This window comes from Motacilla alba, chromosome 3 (assembly GCF_015832195.1).
Source record: "Motacilla alba alba isolate MOTALB_02 chromosome 3, Motacilla_alba_V1.0_pri, whole genome shotgun sequence".
In the NCBI taxonomy this organism is placed as follows: domain Eukaryota; kingdom Metazoa; phylum Chordata; class Aves; order Passeriformes; family Motacillidae; genus Motacilla; species Motacilla alba.
Window position 1 is genome coordinate 72,236,974 of NC_052018.1, and position 19,701 is coordinate 72,256,674.

Here is a 19,701-nt window from a genome sequence, read left to right on the forward strand (position 1 = left end):
AAGTAATTGGTTTGGTTTTGTTTCCTAATGACGTTTCCCTGAACCCCATTCTTTTAAGCTGACATCTGTTCCTTCACTGCGCTGCACTACATGAAATGCCTGTGTATTCTCCAGTTACTCACACATGGTAGAGCTCCAAGTTTTCTGTGCAGAGGCTTTGAAAAAAAACCAATGAGAAGTAGTACAGCATTATTTTCCAACGAAGAGTATTTTCCTTCTTTTTTTATTAAATAAACTTTCACCTGTAGTATGTTCAGTTTTGTAACTGATCAAGTTTCTTAGTGCTCTTCAGTTTAGCCCTTGAATAACTATTTCTGTTAGAGTATGTCTTAATATGAAAACGCAGTTGTTCTTCTTTTTTTCTCTTTAATATTATTGGTCACAGGAAGATTTCTTTCACTGGTGATAAATAGTCAAGTAAGTTTGTTTTATTAAAAAAAAAAACAAAATAAAATCAAACCATCTTGACCATAATTTGCCATTCAAAATAATTTACAAAGCAGTACCTCTTGGCCTTTTATTTGTATAAATTATACAACAACTATAGTTTTTTTTAGACAATGAGATGAATCTGTATTTAGTACTTCAATCATTGTTCTCAGGGTTGGAAAAGTCTCTGATACTGATGGTAGGCTCTTGTAAGAAGGTGAAATACTGAAAGAGAAAAAAAAAGTTAGTTTTGATGAGTTTTGTAATTTATGTGAAAGTTAACACATTAACTTAGAATTCTCATCACCTTCTCCAAAAAATTTGGGACCTGAGTCAAGAATCAGCCCGATGCAAGAGGCTTGGGGCAGAGTGGCTCTGGGCAGAGAGCTGCTGGGCAGAGAATGACGTGCGGGTGCTGGTTGACAGCAGCTGAACATGAGCCAGCAGTGGGGCCAGTGGCATCCTGGCCTCTGTCAGCAGTAGTGTGGCCAGTGGGACCAGGGCAGAGATTGTCCCCGGGTACTTGGCACTGGTGAGGCCACACCTCAAGTCCTATGCCCAGTTTTAGACACCTCACTACAAAAAGGACACAGGTGCTGGAGTCCAGAGAAGGGCAATGGAGCTGGTGAAGGGTCTGGAGCATAAGTCTAAGGAGAAGCAGCTGAGGGAGCTGGGGTTGTTCAGCCTGGAGAAAAGGAGGCTCGGGGTGACCTTACTGCCCTCTACAACAACCTGAAAGGAGGGTGTAGCCACATGGGGGTTGGTCTCTTCTCTTAGGTTAACAAGGGACAAGACCAGAGGAAATTGGCTCAAGTTGTGCCAGGGAAGGTTTAGATTGGATATTAGGAAATATTTCTTCATAGGAAGGGTGAAGACATTGGAATAAGCTGCCCAGGGAAATGGTGCAACCATCATCCCTGGATGTCATCAAAAGTGTGTGGATGCAGCATTTGGGGACATGGTTTAGGGGTGAACACAGTGCTGGATTAGCAATTGGACTCAGTGATCTTAAAGTTGTTTCCCAACTTTAATGGTTCAATGATTCTCAGAATCTGTTGTTCACAAACAGCTCCTGCTTTTCATGACTACTCCATCATCATACAGAATGAAAACAATGTCTACATAGAAGAGCTTTCAAAAGCAGAAGAATTTAAAGAAAAAATGTATTGCTTTAAGTCTTCCAGCCTTATTTACCACATCCACTATTATTTGTCTACCACAGACAAATTAGCCACTCAGACTAATTACCTTCATATTATTACATCAAGTCCTTTGGGCTGTAGTTCTTCAGATTTTTTTTTTTTTTTTTCCTTCAGCAAAGTCAACTTTAGCATTTTCTCCACTCTGGCTCATTTCTTCACCTATTATACATCTCTAATTTGACCCAGCAATTTCCTAGGTTCTACTATACTACAAAATGGTACTGGTTAAAAATAAATTGTTTTGGCAAGGTTATTTTTAACACAAATGACTTCCCTGGTCTGGTTTGACATGGATTCCCATAAGTTTCAACAGTACAGCTGAAGGAGTCAGAAATATGCGGGTAGCACTGAAATGTCTTAACCTGACTTTACTCCCAAGAAGAAAGTTTCTCTTTGGTAAAGATCTATCTTTAAAAAAGACCAAACCCACAAAACCAAAACCAGCATGAACAGAAGATTGATAAAGAAGAGTATATAATTGAGAGAATTACAGAAAATAATTGTGGGAACCATAAATATTTTATATTTCCAAGACAAGCATGGCTCAATATTTGTGCAGACTACTTCTAATAAAATCCACAACTTGCTACACCTGTAGTTTAGAAATGTCACTCCTTAATGAATACTGAAATTTACTAATTTACAAGTAGATTTTTAGCCTGAGTTTGACAAAGATGTCCTTGAATCTTATTAGCCTTCTTCATTTAGGAAGGGATTTTATTGTCTAGTGAAATTCACCAGGCTCAGAACCCCAATAAAGTTAAATAACACACATCAGTGTGAGATGTTTGGCACTAAGAGCAGCTGCAGAGTTCCACAGACTCTAGGAAGGTGGACCAGACCTCAGGAGGTATGGGATCTAAGATGCTCAAAGCAAGGGCAACTGAGAAGTCAAATCAGGGTGTCAAGGCTTTATCCTGCCAAGTCTAGAAAATCTCCAGGGGTGGAGACTGCACAGCCTCTTTGGGCAGTCCGCTGATGAAAAGATGAGGCCAAATCTAAATGTTGTTTCAACTCATGCACATAGCTTTTGTCTTCCCACCAAACACAGGTCCTGCAGAACTGCTCTTACATCAAAGCCTGATCTTCTCCAGGCTGGACAAGCCCAACTCTCTCCTGTTAAGGCATGTGCTCCAGACCATTGGCCATATTGGTGGCTCTCTACCAAATTTTTTCTGGTTTATTATGGTCTTTACTGCAGCTGAATGCAGTATTTTAGGTGTGGTCCAAAGTGCTGAGTACCCCCTAAATTTGGGTATCCAAACATCATCTTGATCCATCTAGTTGTCCTTTTGTCCAGATTATAATGTGCTATCTTGATATGAGAGTACTGTGGGACCCTTGCTGAACTAAAAATAAACAATGTTGATGGTTCTCATCATCCCCAAAAGTCGGTTTTTACCACAGAGAACCATCATTGGGTCACAGAATGTTTGGTAAGCTCATGTTGATTGTTTTCTGTGACTTTTTCCTTCATATCAACTGAAATGCTTTCCTAGAGGACTCATTCCATGACTTTCCAGGGATCAAAATGAGGCTGATCAGCCTACAGTTTCTCTGTAAGCTTTTGGCCTTCCTGAAGAGGAACTCAAGATTTCCTTTCCTGCAGTAACCAAGAATGTCCCCTGATGTGCACCATGTTTCCAAGATTATGGATGGCCCTGTAAGGACCTTGGCCAATTCTCTCAGAACCCTTTAAGTGTCTCGACCCTGACTTGAAGCATACTAGAATTGGTGTTGTGTCTGGTCTGATTTTTAGTTTGTTTTTGTATGGGAAATAATTAGGGGACCAATCAAATGCACCCAATTCATAATGTTAATTCCTTATCAATGTATGCACTATTATATTATAAATTCATACGAAAATCAAAAATTTGAAGCATTGCACAAAAGTCATGCACCTATACTAAGTAATGTAATTCTCCATATTTAAAATGTCTACCTACTTTGAAAACACTTATTCTCCAAATCAAAACAGAACTAAAGGATAAGCAAATTACTTTGGATATGTAACTTGAAGAGACCTGTAGAAGTTTTAAAAAAGGGTCAAAAATTTCCCCTTGCTTTGTTCACTCATTGCCAGATGTACTCACAATAAGCCATAATAAAAAAAGACAAAATTGACCCACTGGATACAATGAAGAAAACATTAACCCAAATAATTTCCTCATAAGGATAATACTCACGTAACTGAATATCTAGACTACTAACTACTCTGTTAGACTAGAAATACACTACTGTGTGTGTAAATGCAAATCCTCTCATCAATTCCTAAACAGTGCTAAAAAATACACTGAATCCTTTACTAAACTCGTAATTTCTAAGTAATGTTTCTTAGTATAGGTTTGAATTTTACATATAGTCTTTCATATTTTATTTCCCCATTACCCATCTGAACAAAAGGATTTACCTTTTTAGATTCATCCAGCTCCTTGCTATTTTGGTAAATGCTTCAGACCCCGGTGCTGTCATGGCTTCAAAATCAACCAGCTGAAAATTCAACAAAACAAAAGAAATATTAAGAAATTACAGAATTTTTAAGTTCTCTAACTTCAGGAAGGGCTTTGCTACCTATATTCCTGGTAAGACAGGAGTAAGCTTACAAACCAATCTGTGCCCTCACCATCTGTTTGAAGGCAGCATTCAAGCCAGGCACTAAAATTCTCTGTGGGGTTTGCACACCTCAACACACACTGGCCATGGCTACTGAATAACTTGCCAGGCAACAACAGAACTCTTGGCTACTGGGTACTTCTGGCTTCAGAGCAGCCTGAAAATCCACATTGTCATAAGTCTGGGACTAGCTTAGCCCTTCTAACAACTCAGGCAAAAAACAAACTCCAGTTTCATTCTACAATTTCTTCCACATCGTCAAAGCTTTTCTAAAAAACAAGTTTATTCGTATTCAGGCACACTGTTTCAGGAAAAACCCTCAAATGTAAAGATGTCCCCAGTGTTCCTGTAAGTCAGAAATCCTGCTTAGTAGCAATCCTGAAACTCTATTTGCCTGCATAAAATCAGTCAGCAAAATACTACTCTATCAAGTCCTAAGAAAATACTTAAGAAAGCCCACAGAAGTGTTTTACCTTAGCTTGAACTCCCACAGAATGGGGAAGACAGCAGCTTAATGGTGTACTGAAAAGAAGCTTTCTTGCTGCTAAGCAAATGCTGTTTGCTCTTAAAAGCTACTAGAGTTCATTGCACTCAAAGGAGTACATTGTTTTCGGGGCTTTCTAGAACAAAAGAGAAAACCACCCTTTCTTCAGTTATCCATGCAGGGTATTTTCTTCAACAACTTGGATTCTTACTGGAATTTTACTGATTCTTTTGACAATACATTAAAGAGACAGAGATGTTTTCTCACTCCTTTCATGCTGAAAAGGTAATACACTAACAACCCCCAACTGTCGAAGAAAAGGAAACCCTTTATTAAACAAGCTGGTATAATACTCAAATGGAGTCCCTTAAAAACTAGGACTTAGTTTGACTTCAGCAGAACACAGAGGAGAAGGAGAAATCAAAAGAATTTGCAAATCCACTTCTACTAACCAAGCCTTAAAAGCTCTACAATACACTAAGAGTACAGACAGAAAATTTCTGCTGTACAACAAGAATCCCTAACTCTGCCCCAGTATTCTCAGAACCCTTCTCAAACCAAGCTGAAAAGAGCAGCTCAGCACACTGGAAATGCTTCAGTAACAGATTTGTAATTCCTGTCAGACCAAATTATAGTTTGACTAATCCAAATTTTTGCACATACCATCTCCAAATTCACCAGCTGTCAGAACAGCAAAGAAATTTTCAATACTCTCTCAGTCTGCAAGACATCATGGCATGCAGCTGACCCATCTCCAGCAAATAAGCATGCAACTTCTGTTCATTCTTACAGCTCATTCCCCACATTTACAAGTATTACTTCCTCCATCAAGACTGAGCTAATGTAGTTTGATATTTTGATACTTGCCTTTCCTTTTGGGATTTTTCCTGATACTTCTTTTCCACTTGCCATTAGTGCTCCCATGATCACTGAATAAGCTATCACACTAGAAGAATAAAATGAAAAGCAACAAATGGAGTAGAAGTCTTTCCATACTGCTATTTTAGACTACAAAAGAAATGAAACATAGTATTGCTAAATAGAAGGCTAGTAAAGATTACTGTGCTAGTTATTTTTGAAGAAAATAAAGAAGCACTAAACATTTAAAAAGTGAAATCACTGTAACTATCCAACATCATTAGAATGAAGTTATGAACCTATGGAGTTTTACTACTGTTTCTACATTAGTCAGAACTTTGGAGCTCTTAAGACTCCACAGGGCTGAAAACAAAGCAGACTCCTGCTCCCAAGAAGATCAGCTGTAGCCTAGAAGAGTTTATGAACTCCAATAGAGGTAGAGGCACTGTAAAGCTGTTCAGTTATTTAATTTTTAACTCAATTTTTTTTTTTGAACTGCGAATCTCAGACAGGATGTCTCCTAATTTTTACATTCTGTAAGATAAATGCAAAATCTGATTATAAAATCCCAAAATCTCAGGGTTTTTTTTCATACTGAACTGTATCTAGAAGTAAGATTAAAGATGTTAAGTGCTTCAGTGCTTTGTGGAACAGAGATTCAGAATAGTCTTAGATGTAAGCAGGTTTGCATTAAACTAGAATTCCAGTTGAAGAGTTCTGTGATATATGGAACTTTATCCTACAGTTTCATTTGGTGACCTTAACAGTTGCAACAATTTACTAAAGTAATATTTTAGTGTACTTCATTAAAGTAAGTTATGCCAAAGTATATTTCATCTTAAATACACATTTCAGAAAAACTTCCTAAGTGAAATTACAGTGGTGTGACACAATATGGATTAGAAAACCAAGCATTACAATTTAAAAATAACACTTCTCAATGTGTGAGCTGAGACTACTCATCATTTTAAATATACACGCAGCTATGAATAGTTACCATTAGCAATTACAAACTAGCTTTTAAAACAGTCCCAAGTCAGTTCCCATTGTCACAGCAGTACAAAAGGAAAAGCTGAGCAGGGCACACAGCTCTATTAAAAATAATATTAAAAATACTTTAAGATACTGCAAGACATGGACATCATACAGCAGGCATTCAAGGTAACAGACATGATGAATACCAACACTAACCTAGATCCTCTTGAAAGTGGCATTAAATTATAGAAGTAATAAACTAGTGACAGGATCAAGTTGCAAACAGCATCTACTTCCTAAGAGAAGAAAAAAGCGTGAATTAAAGATAATTTTATAGGCAGGTAATACCTTACAAAGGTACACATTGCAAAGTCTTACATTACCACAAGTACTTTTTAAGAACCATATCAAATGTGAAAATGTCAAATTATGAAATTGAAGTCTGATTAACAGAAGTTCGAACAAACTATTTTGTTGTATCTTTAACATTTAGGTGAAACACAGTTCATCTACACACCTATTAAAGGATGAAAAATAAAAAGCTCAAATGTAGTCAGACTGTCCTAGCACATCAAATCAACAAAATTCTAGTGCTTCTCATGAATTTGTGTTACTCATCTTATATGTAACTACCATGAGCCAAACTCTAGACAGTACTTACAGTGATGAAGACGAAGCTGAACACAGACCCATGAGAAAAACAAGAAAAAACCAGAACATCCTGCAATACTGAGACCTTGCCTGGACACTCTAGTACAGCAGGCAAAGCCCAGCAAATTTTAAAGTAACAGATAGAATTATAGCAACTTCTTATGGTACTTGTCATAATTGGGTTTAAGTAACTTTATCACCTATGAACTCTCAAAAAGTATTAGAACTGGAACTATTGAACAGAGAGTATAAAAACATAAAAGGCTTTTTCAAGGAATTAATAATTCCTTGAACAGCCTTACCCCCAGCTCTGCAGACAGAATTAGAATTTTTCCTTTAGCTGTTAGATCCTTATATAGTGCATCTATTTCTGCGTGATACAGCTGTGTTCTCTCTTCTGTCGTCTGGGTTTCTACTGAAAATAGTATGTTCCCCACTCTGTTAAGCAAATGAAAAAGAAAAGGAGGTAAGACATTTTTTGAACAGAACTTGATGCACATCCAGGGTAAATTACAAATCTACTACAGTTACACATCGCCTTTTTCCTATCATCTTCCTTAAGCAGGAGATCATGTGCATTACTTGCTATATAATTAAAAATCCCTAAAAATCACTGAATTAAACATGCTACATCACATCCTAAGTTTCAAAGAATGTATAAAGGCTGCCACCTAATCACAGATGAAGTATTTCCATTGAAGAATACCTGACAAGCATTACTGTTTCACTTAAATTGTGGGTAAAAAATAAGAAATATGAAATTTTAAAATATCTTCATAGACTTAGGATTTTTGTATAGAATGTTGAATGTAGTTTTCTTCATTTCTAAATGGGTTTGTTTTGGTATAAAGCAGTTACCAACTATGGACCAAAACAGACTGAATGACACTGAACAAAGTTTGTCCAGAACAAAGTTAGGCTATTTACTGACACCAAAATGTTTTCCTCAAAATAGTGAGGCCATATATTTAATGCCCTTTCATCATATATAAGCTTGTGATTTAGAATGTAAAATAAAAAAATAAGAGATACATCAACATTTTAGCAGGAAAGTTTGGATTCCATGCCACTCATTGAAAGCACACAAATTCTGGGAACAATCCCAGTGCATAGAATTTTAACTTTTTTCAAATTGAAGTTTTTATTTAATAGTTTGACAGCGCTTCTGAGCTTCAGACTTGCTCAATTTTTAGAAAAACAAGGAATCAGAATCCATAAAGTGAGACATTTACTATCTAAGCCAGGGAGTGACCCAAAGCCTCTTGATTGTATTCTCATACATTCAGGTACTATTTAAATTTTCACTTGCAGATAGAAGGTCTGCAAACATCTCAAACATAAGAAAAGTCAAAACCTCAAATAGAAGAGAGTGTCTTCTATTGTTAGATCACAGAAATTTCCATTCCATTCAGGACTTCTCAGTCAACACAAAAGACAAGGTCTCACAAGAAGAAATGCATTTTGATATGTATAAAGACAGAGGTATTTGATATTTTTCTCCTTTAGGCATTTTACAGTCTAAGCTGAAAAACAAGGTCTCTTATCACTTTTGTGCTGTATGTTTGAGAATCAACTCAGTTCCATCAGCGTTATCCAATTTCCCTTCTTGTTGAAAATGCAACAGGAATCAAGCCCTCAAATGAATAAACTTTCGTTATTTACAAAAATGCCACTAGTGAAAAAACCCACTTTATATGAACAGAAATGGTATTTCAGACAATTAATTGCTAATAGTTCATCATTGCTTACATTGCTTAATGTACCCTAACCCTTGAAAACAGTGAACATACTTATCTCCCGTTATTGTAATTGTGAATCCATCATATTCTTTCCCTTGATCCTTCAGGCTGGGGACTTTTGTGTTCACAGTGAACCCATCTCTGGTTTTACTGTTAAACTGCTTTCAAAAGAAAAAAATAAGAAGTAATATTAGAGGTAGCAGAGACAGACTGTCTACCCATTGCTTTGAAGCACATAAAAATACATGGAGTAGAAATGAATGTGGACAAACATACAGAACAGAACAAAGTTACTGCCGGTGACATTATTTCATTCATCCTTTATTTCCTTCTGAATGGAAACCCTAAATACTGAATGAGGCACAGTGGCATTCAACTTTATAACCAAATAATGAATAAAATGTGCTGTTTATGAAAAGCCACTGTACAAAGCAGTTCAAGTTGTACAGATTCATCCTCAAGTTGAATGTTGATGGTGACCTTTTGGTGCAACAACGTAAATGGAAAAGCAGGAATTTGAGACCACATTTTATGTTTACACTAAAAAGTGGCTGCATTAGTCCAAGTGTGAATTCCAGAATACAACTCAAAGCACAAGTTTCTTAACTGTGATCCAGTTTCAATTGATGTTTATTCTCATCAGAAGGAAAATTTTACAAAGCCACATTATCTAGGAGCAACACTGTAGCCACAGAATTGCATAAACCAGACAAAACTGCATTTAAAGAAAGCAAAAATCCCAGCTTTCCACATACAGCATCCACCAGCTACCCAAATAACAAAATACATCACTATCACAAAGACATTCATTTTATACAGGCACTAATAAAGATTAGTATGCACTAGTGTTTACTCATGCAGTCATTTATATTAACCCAAAATCTGTGATCCAGGGTGTTTTGTTTCAAGAGAATCTGCATTTATTTTAAAGGAACAAAAAGTCTCTAATGAGACAGCATTCCACTTTGATACAGTCTGGAATGGGATGCATGAGACTTAAACCAGACCAAAACGTACAGGTATGGGAACTGGGAAGAATATTTGCTGCCAGTTGAGACAATTATTATTTCAAAGTAATGCACAGTCCAGTTTATATATTTTCATCATTTTCTTGGAGTGACCTGTATTTTTAAAATCCACTGGCAGCATTTTTCTAGCCTACAATTCAAAAGTTACCAGATTAGATGCCCTACAGGGTCCTACTTGCACATTTGTGTGTCAGGAGGGAACACACAGCTGCCCATCCACCCCAACATCTACTACCGCTTCAGTGAAAGCTTTTGTTAAGGTTCACTTAGTATCCACTTGGCTTCATCTTTCAAAGCCAAGAACAAGACAGTAATAGAAAAAGGACCTCTTAAATTAGGGTGTCTTCAAAGAAGATCTATTCACAACACATTTTAAAACTCAGAGAAAAATGCAGTGCTTAAACCACGTAGCTCCTGCAAAGATAATTGCAGTGCACGAGTGAGCACGAGTATCAAGAACACATCCAAACCCAGACAGTCTGTCAGGAGTAGCAGCAAGGCAGCTTCAGAGATTTCTGCTCCATGGCAACCCAGCTGCTTTGCTTAGATACAAAATTCCAATGTGGACACACAAGATAAGAAAGTAAAGAATTTGTGTCTATTTAGCATAATGGTTTCTTCCCAAATTTTATTCTGCTCTGATTAAAATCCTTTACAATCCTTTAAAAAGACATACTTTGTAACTTTGTTTCCCCAACCCTAAATACTTCCATACTGCTCACCACAGATTAATTTGGAGGAATGGGGGGGAAAATGGGAACAACTTTCACTTAAACCCAGCTCAAGCCTTACTGCTCAAGTTAAGATAAGAGTATAAATAATTTTGCAGGTCGTATATCCAAAGCCTTTCTACAAAGACCACCAGCAGGAGGAATAAAACCTTCAAGTTTCCCACTCCTTTTTTGGCAAGTCTTCCTAAGCTCAAAAATGTTATCCAGGATTTCATTTTAGCTATCAGTCACGAAGAGCAACTATTCCCCCACTTCCCTGTGCCAGCCCCACCACATACTGAGCTGCACCAATGAACCTGAGCTGCATCAATGAACCTAAAAGTAAAAAGAGCTTCCATATTCCTCATCTTACAGGCACATCAATCAATTTTTTTCCTTCCTATTGTACAGGCACAGAGTGAGCCCACTATGGCAGATCTGACCATAAACCTTCTTGGGTTGAGAAGGCTGGCTTCAAAGAATTACATTCAACATTTTGGTTTCCCATTATTTTGTCACTAGTTCACAGTTAAGCCAAGGATTGCAAATATACATCACCCGTTCACACATATCAAAGGGAAGGTCCAACCCTATATATGCAGATTTGGAGTAACCTGAGCTAGAATTTCCAGTTACTCATTTAAAGTTTATATACAATGGTTTTATTTTGAGGAACTGAATGTCTCCCAGAACACATTTTATTCTTTTTGCCATATATTAAAGTTTTTCTGTAATTTACCTTCATTATTGGAAGAAGATCTTCTACTTTATGTACCTTTTCCAAAGCTTCTCGAACCTCTAGCAGTCCTTTTGGATTATTAGCACTGGAAAAAAATTAAATTATTAAATACAACAGTTTAACACATGTAGCATTTCTGGAAATTCACATACCTTTAACCTAGTCAGCCGTAGTTAAGTAAGTTATTGAAAGTTAATTATTTATTTTCTGAAAATAAGTTCCTTTATACTTGTCTACATGCTCTCCTATATTTCAAAAAGCAATTTTCTCCTATATCAGCTTAGTTTATTTTTTTCAGCTTCAAACCTCAATTTCAGCATTTGGATTTATCTTATTCTAATCAACTACTCTGTCTTACTCTTGCTATTGACCACTCTAAAGCAGCAAACAGTGTTTGCATGAGTGTGTGTGGGCAGGGGGTTCTAGGTAAGGAAAGATGGAAGTAGAAAAGAGTTAAAATTAGAAATATTCTTCACAAAATATACACATCTGTGTAGCCTCAAAGGCAAGTAAATACTTCAGATGCAGGCACAGCGGGATCATGAAGAAACCTGTTGAATTACTGCTCTAATAATTATTAATTACACTATACCAGATTTTAAGAATAGAATTCTTTTAGAAATCACACCACAAATTGGTCTGGCCACAATCTGGCCAAATGCTACTGGGCTTACTTTGAACAGACTTCCTAGCAACAGAGGACAGACTGCCAGCTACTACAGAACTTACATTATTTTCAGCAACGATCATAAATTTCTAAAACTTGAACATTTTCAACTGTTACAAGGATTTTCTGCACTTCCATTTTTTGATATTTAAGTACCATAATGAGATTGAAAAACAGAACTCAGCATTTAATAAAAATTACCAGGCCAAGGGAGAATTAGAGTGTTTAAAGCTAAAAGAGTTTTTTATATTATCAGAACACTGTACTGTAGTCAGTACAGATGCCAACATCAATTTTCATATTACCTTTAGCCACATTATTTCATTCAAGACTCTACAACTCTCTTCAGTTCCAGGACAGCATCTACCAACCCATCTATGTGACAGATAGTAAAGACTGTCTGCTCATTTAAAACTAGTTGTGAAACACCTGTTTCAATGAAAATTTCCTTCCATATCTTCATTTCCCTTTTTGCTCTCACTTCTTAATAAATTTATCTCAATAGTCAGAGTAACTACTTGATTCTACCAAAAGGAAACCCAACATCTTTAATAAATCATATGCTTAGAAAGAATAGAGATCCAATCATGATAGAACCATGGCTACAAATTATTAGTTTCTAGGTATACTATAATTCACAGGGGATTTTTCCTATTAATTTAAGTTTCTTTATGTGGCAATGAATACAATTTTCCCTTTCCAGCAGAAATTAAAACAATTATATATGCTAAGGAAACCAGAACTTACTAAACTAAGAAAAAAAATCTTTCCAACTTTGTGAAATGAGTATTTTGTAAAATTCAGATCACTATTACCAGGGGAACAAAGCAGGGGGCAAAAAATTTGTAATTTACCCATGATAAACAAGGATCCTGTCTTTGATAAAATGAAGAATTTTCTCAAAGTATTCCAGGTACCGCATGTTAATGACCTGTCCCCTACAAAGAAAAGAAAGGGTTTTTTGAAGTCTTGTTTTTCAACCCAACATTCCAGGATACAATTATTACTCATTAATATTTGCCACAGTTGCTCTGTAAATTAAAGGAATGAACCACGTAGGATTAATCTACATGGTTAATTGCCAATATCCCATTTTAAATATGGATTACATAGTGAACTTGCTCAAACTTATGTATCGTTAGAATTTGTGTTCTCTGGTAAACTACACTCCATGCATATTTCTCCATTTTTAGTGTGTCTAATTCCAGCAAATCTTATCTATATATTATAGTTATCAATTTGTACAAGATATAATCTTTCCTAGTCTCATAAATTCAAGACAACTGGAAAAGAACTCTCAATTTGCACATCTAGAGAATCAACACGCTCCAGTTTACATATCTGGCAATATTCTTGTTGATCTGCTCTGACTGTCTACATATATTTTTCTTTATTCACCTGTGTCTCTCTATATTGAAGTACTTTTTCTTTTAAGCCCAACAGTTAGAAGTAGTAACTGAAAAACAAAAACATTAAAAGGTGCTGCTTTTTCCCTTGGACTAATAAGTAAAAAAAACCCAAAACAACCAATATCAAAATGTGGTAAAAACCTCTTTAGGACCATAACCACTCAGAGAAAAAATTACATACCATTACTGCATTTGTAGGAGTCCTTCCTCTTCTCCCAGTCTACAAAACAAGATTTTATAAGGCAAGCATTATCGCTCTCTGAGGAAGCAAAACCACTGTCAATCACAGGAAGCTGTGTACACCTAACTTTTTCTTTCCACTTTAAGGGATTTCTGTCAGTTCAGGTCCCTGTCTAATGTCTCACTTGACAGTCTCTCACCTTAGAAGGCCTAGTCTCAGAAAACCAGCAGAATCAATCCTCAAAAACTGGAAAGAATTAGAACACATACACATATCTGCACATAGGAAAGGGAGGCAGGGAAAGCAGAAGGATGAAGACGAAGACAAACCTAACATACAGAATTTACCCTTGTTGTACGTCCCATCCTTTCCCATCTGTATTAAAAAAATATCTGTACAACAGGCCATAGTGTGTCAGTATAAGGAAGTGGCTTCTCCTTTAGTCATCTTGGAAAACACGTCCAAAGCAGACCTATCTTCTCTAAGGCCATCTAGAAGCTGTCATACCAAGAAAGACTTTTGGTGGGTGGTCAAAAGTGATTTGTGTTTATTCCCACCCTTTCTTCTTGTTTAGTAAACACTACCACCAAGAATTCAAAAGTTGCAGTGTTCCAGAGTTTCTTTTTTTTTAATAGGAACATTAAGCATATCATTAATGTTTAGCTGATCACAAATCCTTGCTTTGTCTATGAAAACAACTAAAGCTTTCCAAAACATTTTCTCTACTTTAAATCAAACTTACTAGCTTTGATCATTTAAGCCAGAAAGGAGATAAGCCAAATTCACCCTTGTCTATGGACTAACAGAGAGACAGCTGACACACTTGCATCTTGAGAACATTAAGATCTGAAATCCTATAAAAATTGTGAAGTGCAAGATGTTTCTTATATATCTTTTTAAAAAGGTCCCCAAACTGACACAAAATAAACAAAAAAGGTTTTTATTTTCTGACACACTCCAAACATTTTGCCATTCTGGAAAAGAAAAAAAAATTCAGCAGACACTGAATGCTAATGCCTCCATGGCAAGACTCATTTGACAGGAATCACTGAACAATACTGGGCTTCCAATGGAAAGAACTCGAGTAAAGAAAAAGGTTGTGCTAACAGACAAGTAATCCAAGTATTTATGCCCACAGAAATTCCTGGTGTACAATTCAGATGAAATAAGACCTAGAGACAGCTTGAGCTCAGCATGACTAGATCTTTTACAAATACTAGAAGAACACCCAAGTGTTGTTGCTACATTTCTTGTTTGACTGAACACCTTTTACCTTAATATACATAATAACTGATATAGATAATAACAAATGCAAACTGCTATTTGTCAGCCTAAATCTACTGTTACACCTGGCTATCAGGTAGCCATGTTATTTTAGGAAGAATTCAGCCTGAGTCATATGGGTATGAGAATAACTTTCAAACTATAGCCTAACTACAAAACAAAGTATATGTTCCTGAAGGACAGTCAAAAGACCATAAAGCCATCTCAGTTACCAATAAAAGGGTATTAGCTCTGTGCCCTATTAGTCTCTTCAATCAGCAGCCATTTTACAAGCTGAGTAATGTAAAAAGGAAATTATATAAATCTACATAATTCTTTAAGAAGAAATTGTCATTTTGAAATTGTGAACCAGAACATGCTTTGAAACTATAAAAAAACAACCATTACCACTTAATATGTTCACTTATTTTATTCCTCACATCATGTGAAATAATCAGGATGGAGCCAAAAGCAGAAGCAAATAACAGGAAGCTGATCAAAGAAAGTGGTTATTACTTAAGGCTGGAGAATGATCAAACCAGAACAGGTTTCCAGAGTCAAAAAGAATGCAAGCACCATCCAGTACTAAAGCACGAGCAACTCCTAAGACAGCGGTATTTAGGCTGCTTCAAAACTATTGTTTCTCCAAAAAAGGCAGCAAATCAGTATTTTTCAGAGAACCACTACTTAGCTATCAAACAAGCACAACCAAAATGCTGATGAGAACCCCAAAAACCAAGGCTAAGCCAAACCAAAAATGTTAGAATTAGGTTCACTGTGGGCCTACAATTCTGAATGTGTTCAAGAAGCTTACTTCAGACTTCTATAAAATGACCAGAACAGCTGTAACAGTACATCTTCAGTTTTGCCAGCATTGTCTGATGAAAGGAAAACAAGTACCTTGGTCACTGCAAAACCAGAGTTCCTGACACAGAGACTCTGTACAAGGACATATTTCCACAGACTAAACATTAAGTATTAGTTTCAGGATGTTAATTGTTACATTAATGCCTTTCTGCCAACACAGATCACCTAGAGATTGGGCTTTTACTCTCCCATCTAGAAATAAAACCATGAATAAATAGGTGAAGTATGGAATGCATCTCTGTCTCCAAGTACAGATGGCTGTGGTTTCTGCTGCATTGTACATACTACAAGAGAGAAATGCAGCAACAGCAAAGATGGAAACAGCTTGGAGCCCAAATGTAACCCTTGGCTTGAGTTAAGATAGAAGTCTGAGCACAAGACTATTCAAAAAGCAGCACATCTTGCAAAGTAAATGACCTGCACTGGAGTTTAATGCTGCATTAGCCACTCCAAGTAAAGGAGAGGCTGCTAGGGTCCATTCCATAGACTGGAAGGAAGAGTGAGGACAAATGCTCATTAGCCTCTGCATATGAACATCAGAATATTAATATTTTTCTCTGCCTGAAATAATTATTTAGAAGGCTTTGTTTCCCTTATTCTCCTTTTTCAGTACAGTTTCTCAAAGAACAAAGAGATAGACATACATAAAAGCAGAATGACAGATCAAAGATTCAGTATTTCCTAGGAGGGGTGGATTAAGATGAAACCTGGCTACATATTTACTTACACAAAGACACTCTGCTCCTGTGATTGACAGTGATGTTGCTACACCCAGTCTATCACACTTGTACCACTTCAAGAGGGGTAGCACTGTCATGACTACAAATACAGAGTTTTGCAGCATGGGAGAAGATGGAACGTACAACAGTGGTTGAATCTTTTAAATTTTACCTTTATTTGGAAATGCAACTGTTTTCTTTCACAGGTTACATGTTTTGTCATTTTTGCTTTACTCTGGCCTGCCTTGAAAACAACTATGAGAACTGTTTTCCCTCTTCACTGTAAATCAGTATTGAAGCTAAGAGAACAGCATTGTTTCAATACTGATGCCACTGCCTTTGAGAGGCAGCATTGACAAAAATTACAACTATGATGAACTTAATAAAATGTCTACATTTAAGGTTATATGGGAAATAAAATCAGCATGTGAAAATATGCATATTCTGGATCCTTGTTAGATACTGCTATAACTCAGTTGTACAACTGAAATTCAGGAAAAAGAGGAAATGTCGTAAGGGAAAATTGTGCACAATTCCCAAATGTTCCAACAGAAATCATAAAATACATATTAAAGTAAAACAATAAGCACATATACATTCAATGCTGTAAAATGCTGTTTCACAAAGAGCTGGTAATTTCTGGTGCAACCTCTTAGTGTGTGTGGGAATGCTGTTTGGTAAAACTCTCATACCTGATTAAATTAATGTGATTATTGAAACCTCTGCTAAGGCTCCGGGCAGGCATTTGGTCCAACCAAAGCACAGGCTGGTCAGGGTCAGCTATCCTACGAAGACAAAGGACATCAACATTAGCACACATTTCAATCCATGTAATATTTCTAATGAAGCTTTATTCACAGACAGAACAATTTTAGGCAAAAACTAAAATTCGGATATTACAGAAAAGAACTTTTCCTGAAACACAGGGCTTTTCTCATAAAACCCATACAACTCAAACATTTGATGTTTCCCGAGTTGAAACTGTTAGTTTTTATTTGCCTTAGCTGCAATAGATCCTGTGGTCTCTCACAGCTTTGCTTCAACTGGAAAATGCTATACCCTTTTTTTCCCTCCTTTACAGAAAAAAAAAAATTAGTATTTTCATAAGTGCACTCCTTTTCTTTTATCAAAACTACACCATCTTTTTCTTTTATCAAAACTTTTCTAGTTACAGAATGGCAGCAAGTGTTCATTTTCTTGTCCATGATGGCAGCCTTTAGTTAGCTGGAGCACTCATCATTATGACAACCAGTCCAGGCTTTTCCTCTGTCCTCTGTGACCATTACCTTCGCCACTTCACAGCAATATCAAACATATCTCTCCACTGCATCAGTCTGGTCTTGCCATTCATCCGAACTTTGGAGTTTGCCCAAGTCCGCTGCACAGCTTGCATTACTTCTAGAGTGGCCAATCCCATTGCTGAGGAGAGGCACGAGGACAGAGGTACCAAGAACAGAAACAGAAAACCAATTAGAGCCAAATACTCAGTGTTGAACAGACAGGAAAACTGAAGTGGGAAAGCAATGTATTTACAGGAAAAGAATGGACAACATTGAAAAGTCTGGGAGATCCTGATTTCCAGCGCCCAGCTAGGTCAAGAAAATGCTGACATAATGATTACTTTAAAGTTTCTATCTGATTTGAAAGAAACAGAGCATAAAACCAATTTGCAGATAGAAAAGATACAGCATTCAATTATCACATTGACTCCCCTGCCCCCTCTCAAATTTACAGAACATTTTCAGTATACCTCTATGTATCCTTTTATTTGGAAGAAATCCCGGTGTCTCATACTGCATCATGGAACCCAGATGATCAGCTACACATATGAGCTCTTGCACATCAGGCTTATAGCTTTCAAAATTCTGAAATAACACATCTCTTACAGAGGAGAAAAACATGCATCAGACATAGCTTGGTTATAAAAGTCCTGAAAGCATTTGACAAACAAATTAGTGTTTTACAAATCAATACCATTTGTGTGAGAAACACCGAAAGGGTAAAGAGCACTCATTCCTCCTCCAGTCCACTGAACATACATAGTATGTTGCAGTTACATGCAATATCTCAAATTTATTCAATGGCAGACCCACCCCCCCCCCTTTAAAATAGGCTTTAAAATAAAAATTCTCACTTTATATGTGGCTGTAGCCCTGGCTGTTCTTCATAATTTTCTATAAGAAAAGGAAGATTTTTGGCCCAGTGATCCTTGAAATTTCCAGGAAGATCTGTATCAGTATTATACTCTGTAAGAGGGGTATCCAAATGTGCATGCAAATATCTAGAATACTCTGGAAGAAAGAAATAAAATTAAATATTCTTTGCATAATCAATTTACTTATGCCATTACACAAAAACAGTAACCAGGTTATATGCTTGGCAGTTAAACAACATGACTTAAATAAGTCATTATTTTTAGATAATATCATTTTTCTATTAGCCAATTTCCAAGATAGAAAGAAGTCTTTTTCAACTAAGTATCACAACAGTCTACATTTATATAGAAATGTATATTCCATTTTTGGACCTAGTTTTTAACTGTATGAACAATAAGAATCAGTATAGTTTTTTCTTAACATATGTAGTCAACAATGCTCATGAGAATGTACACTGTTTTCTCTAGAATAACATAACTACAAGCAAACTTGCACTTTTAGGGTCCTTGAAGCATTTAAGAAAACTAAAAAAAAAAACCCAAACAATTCCAAATTACCTCTGAGGTATTTCACTTTCAGATATTCTGGACTGGCCTTCTGTCCTGGTAGAGGATCATTTAACATGACCTTGGTCTGAGCTTTTATGCCTTCATAAAACTGTCCCATTGCAACATGGCTGAGACCCTTCATGTACTGGCACACTTCATTGTATGGTTCTAGCTGTAGACATCTCTAGGAGTTTAAAGGAACAAAGCACCCATAAATCAAGAGACAGAAACAGTATCTTCAAATAATCCAACCTGTCTGGCCAAAAGACATGTGAAAAGATTTACTGATTCTTAAGATCCACTTCCATCATAATTTTCTTTCAAATGCTGCTGAGACTTAAACTGCTAACAAATGTAAGAAAAAATATTTTCAGCTTTATCAAAGGGGAAAAAACCTGAAAACCCAAACCTTGCCAATGCAAATATGCTTTTGCATACTTTGCTCTGACAATATTAGCTCAAT

At 36.5% G+C, this 19,701-nt stretch overlaps 1 protein-coding gene across 2 annotated transcripts in view; it reads right to left on the bottom strand.

Annotated features, from left to right (window-relative positions):
- Positions 1–503: 503 nt before the first annotated feature.
- The window catches only part of TTC13 (tetratricopeptide repeat domain 13), a 39,868-nt gene continuing 20,670 nt past the window's right edge, over positions 504–19,701 (bottom strand). The window contains exons 11-23 of one of the 2 annotated variants that reach the window (XM_038130660.1): positions 19,248–19,422; positions 18,669–18,825; positions 18,285–18,415; positions 17,821–17,953; positions 17,227–17,319; positions 12,950–13,033; positions 11,429–11,513; positions 9,003–9,109; positions 7,515–7,650; positions 6,778–6,857; positions 5,596–5,674; positions 4,042–4,121; positions 504–654 (exon numbers count right to left, since the gene is read on the bottom strand). In XM_038130660.1, the coding sequence (XP_037986588.1) occupies positions 531–654; positions 4,042–4,121; positions 5,596–5,674; positions 6,778–6,857; positions 7,515–7,650; positions 9,003–9,109; positions 11,429–11,513; positions 12,950–13,033; positions 17,227–17,319; positions 17,821–17,953; positions 18,285–18,415; positions 18,669–18,825; positions 19,248–19,422 (1,464 nt within the window). In that variant the 3' untranslated portion in view covers positions 504–530. Of the gene's footprint in view, positions 655–4,041; positions 4,122–5,595; positions 5,675–6,777; positions 6,858–7,514; positions 7,651–9,002; positions 9,113–11,428; positions 11,514–12,949; positions 13,034–17,226; positions 17,320–17,820; positions 17,954–18,284; positions 18,416–18,668; positions 18,826–19,247; positions 19,423–19,701 lie in introns of both variants that reach the window. The other variant, XM_038130659.1, reaches the window with a different exon arrangement.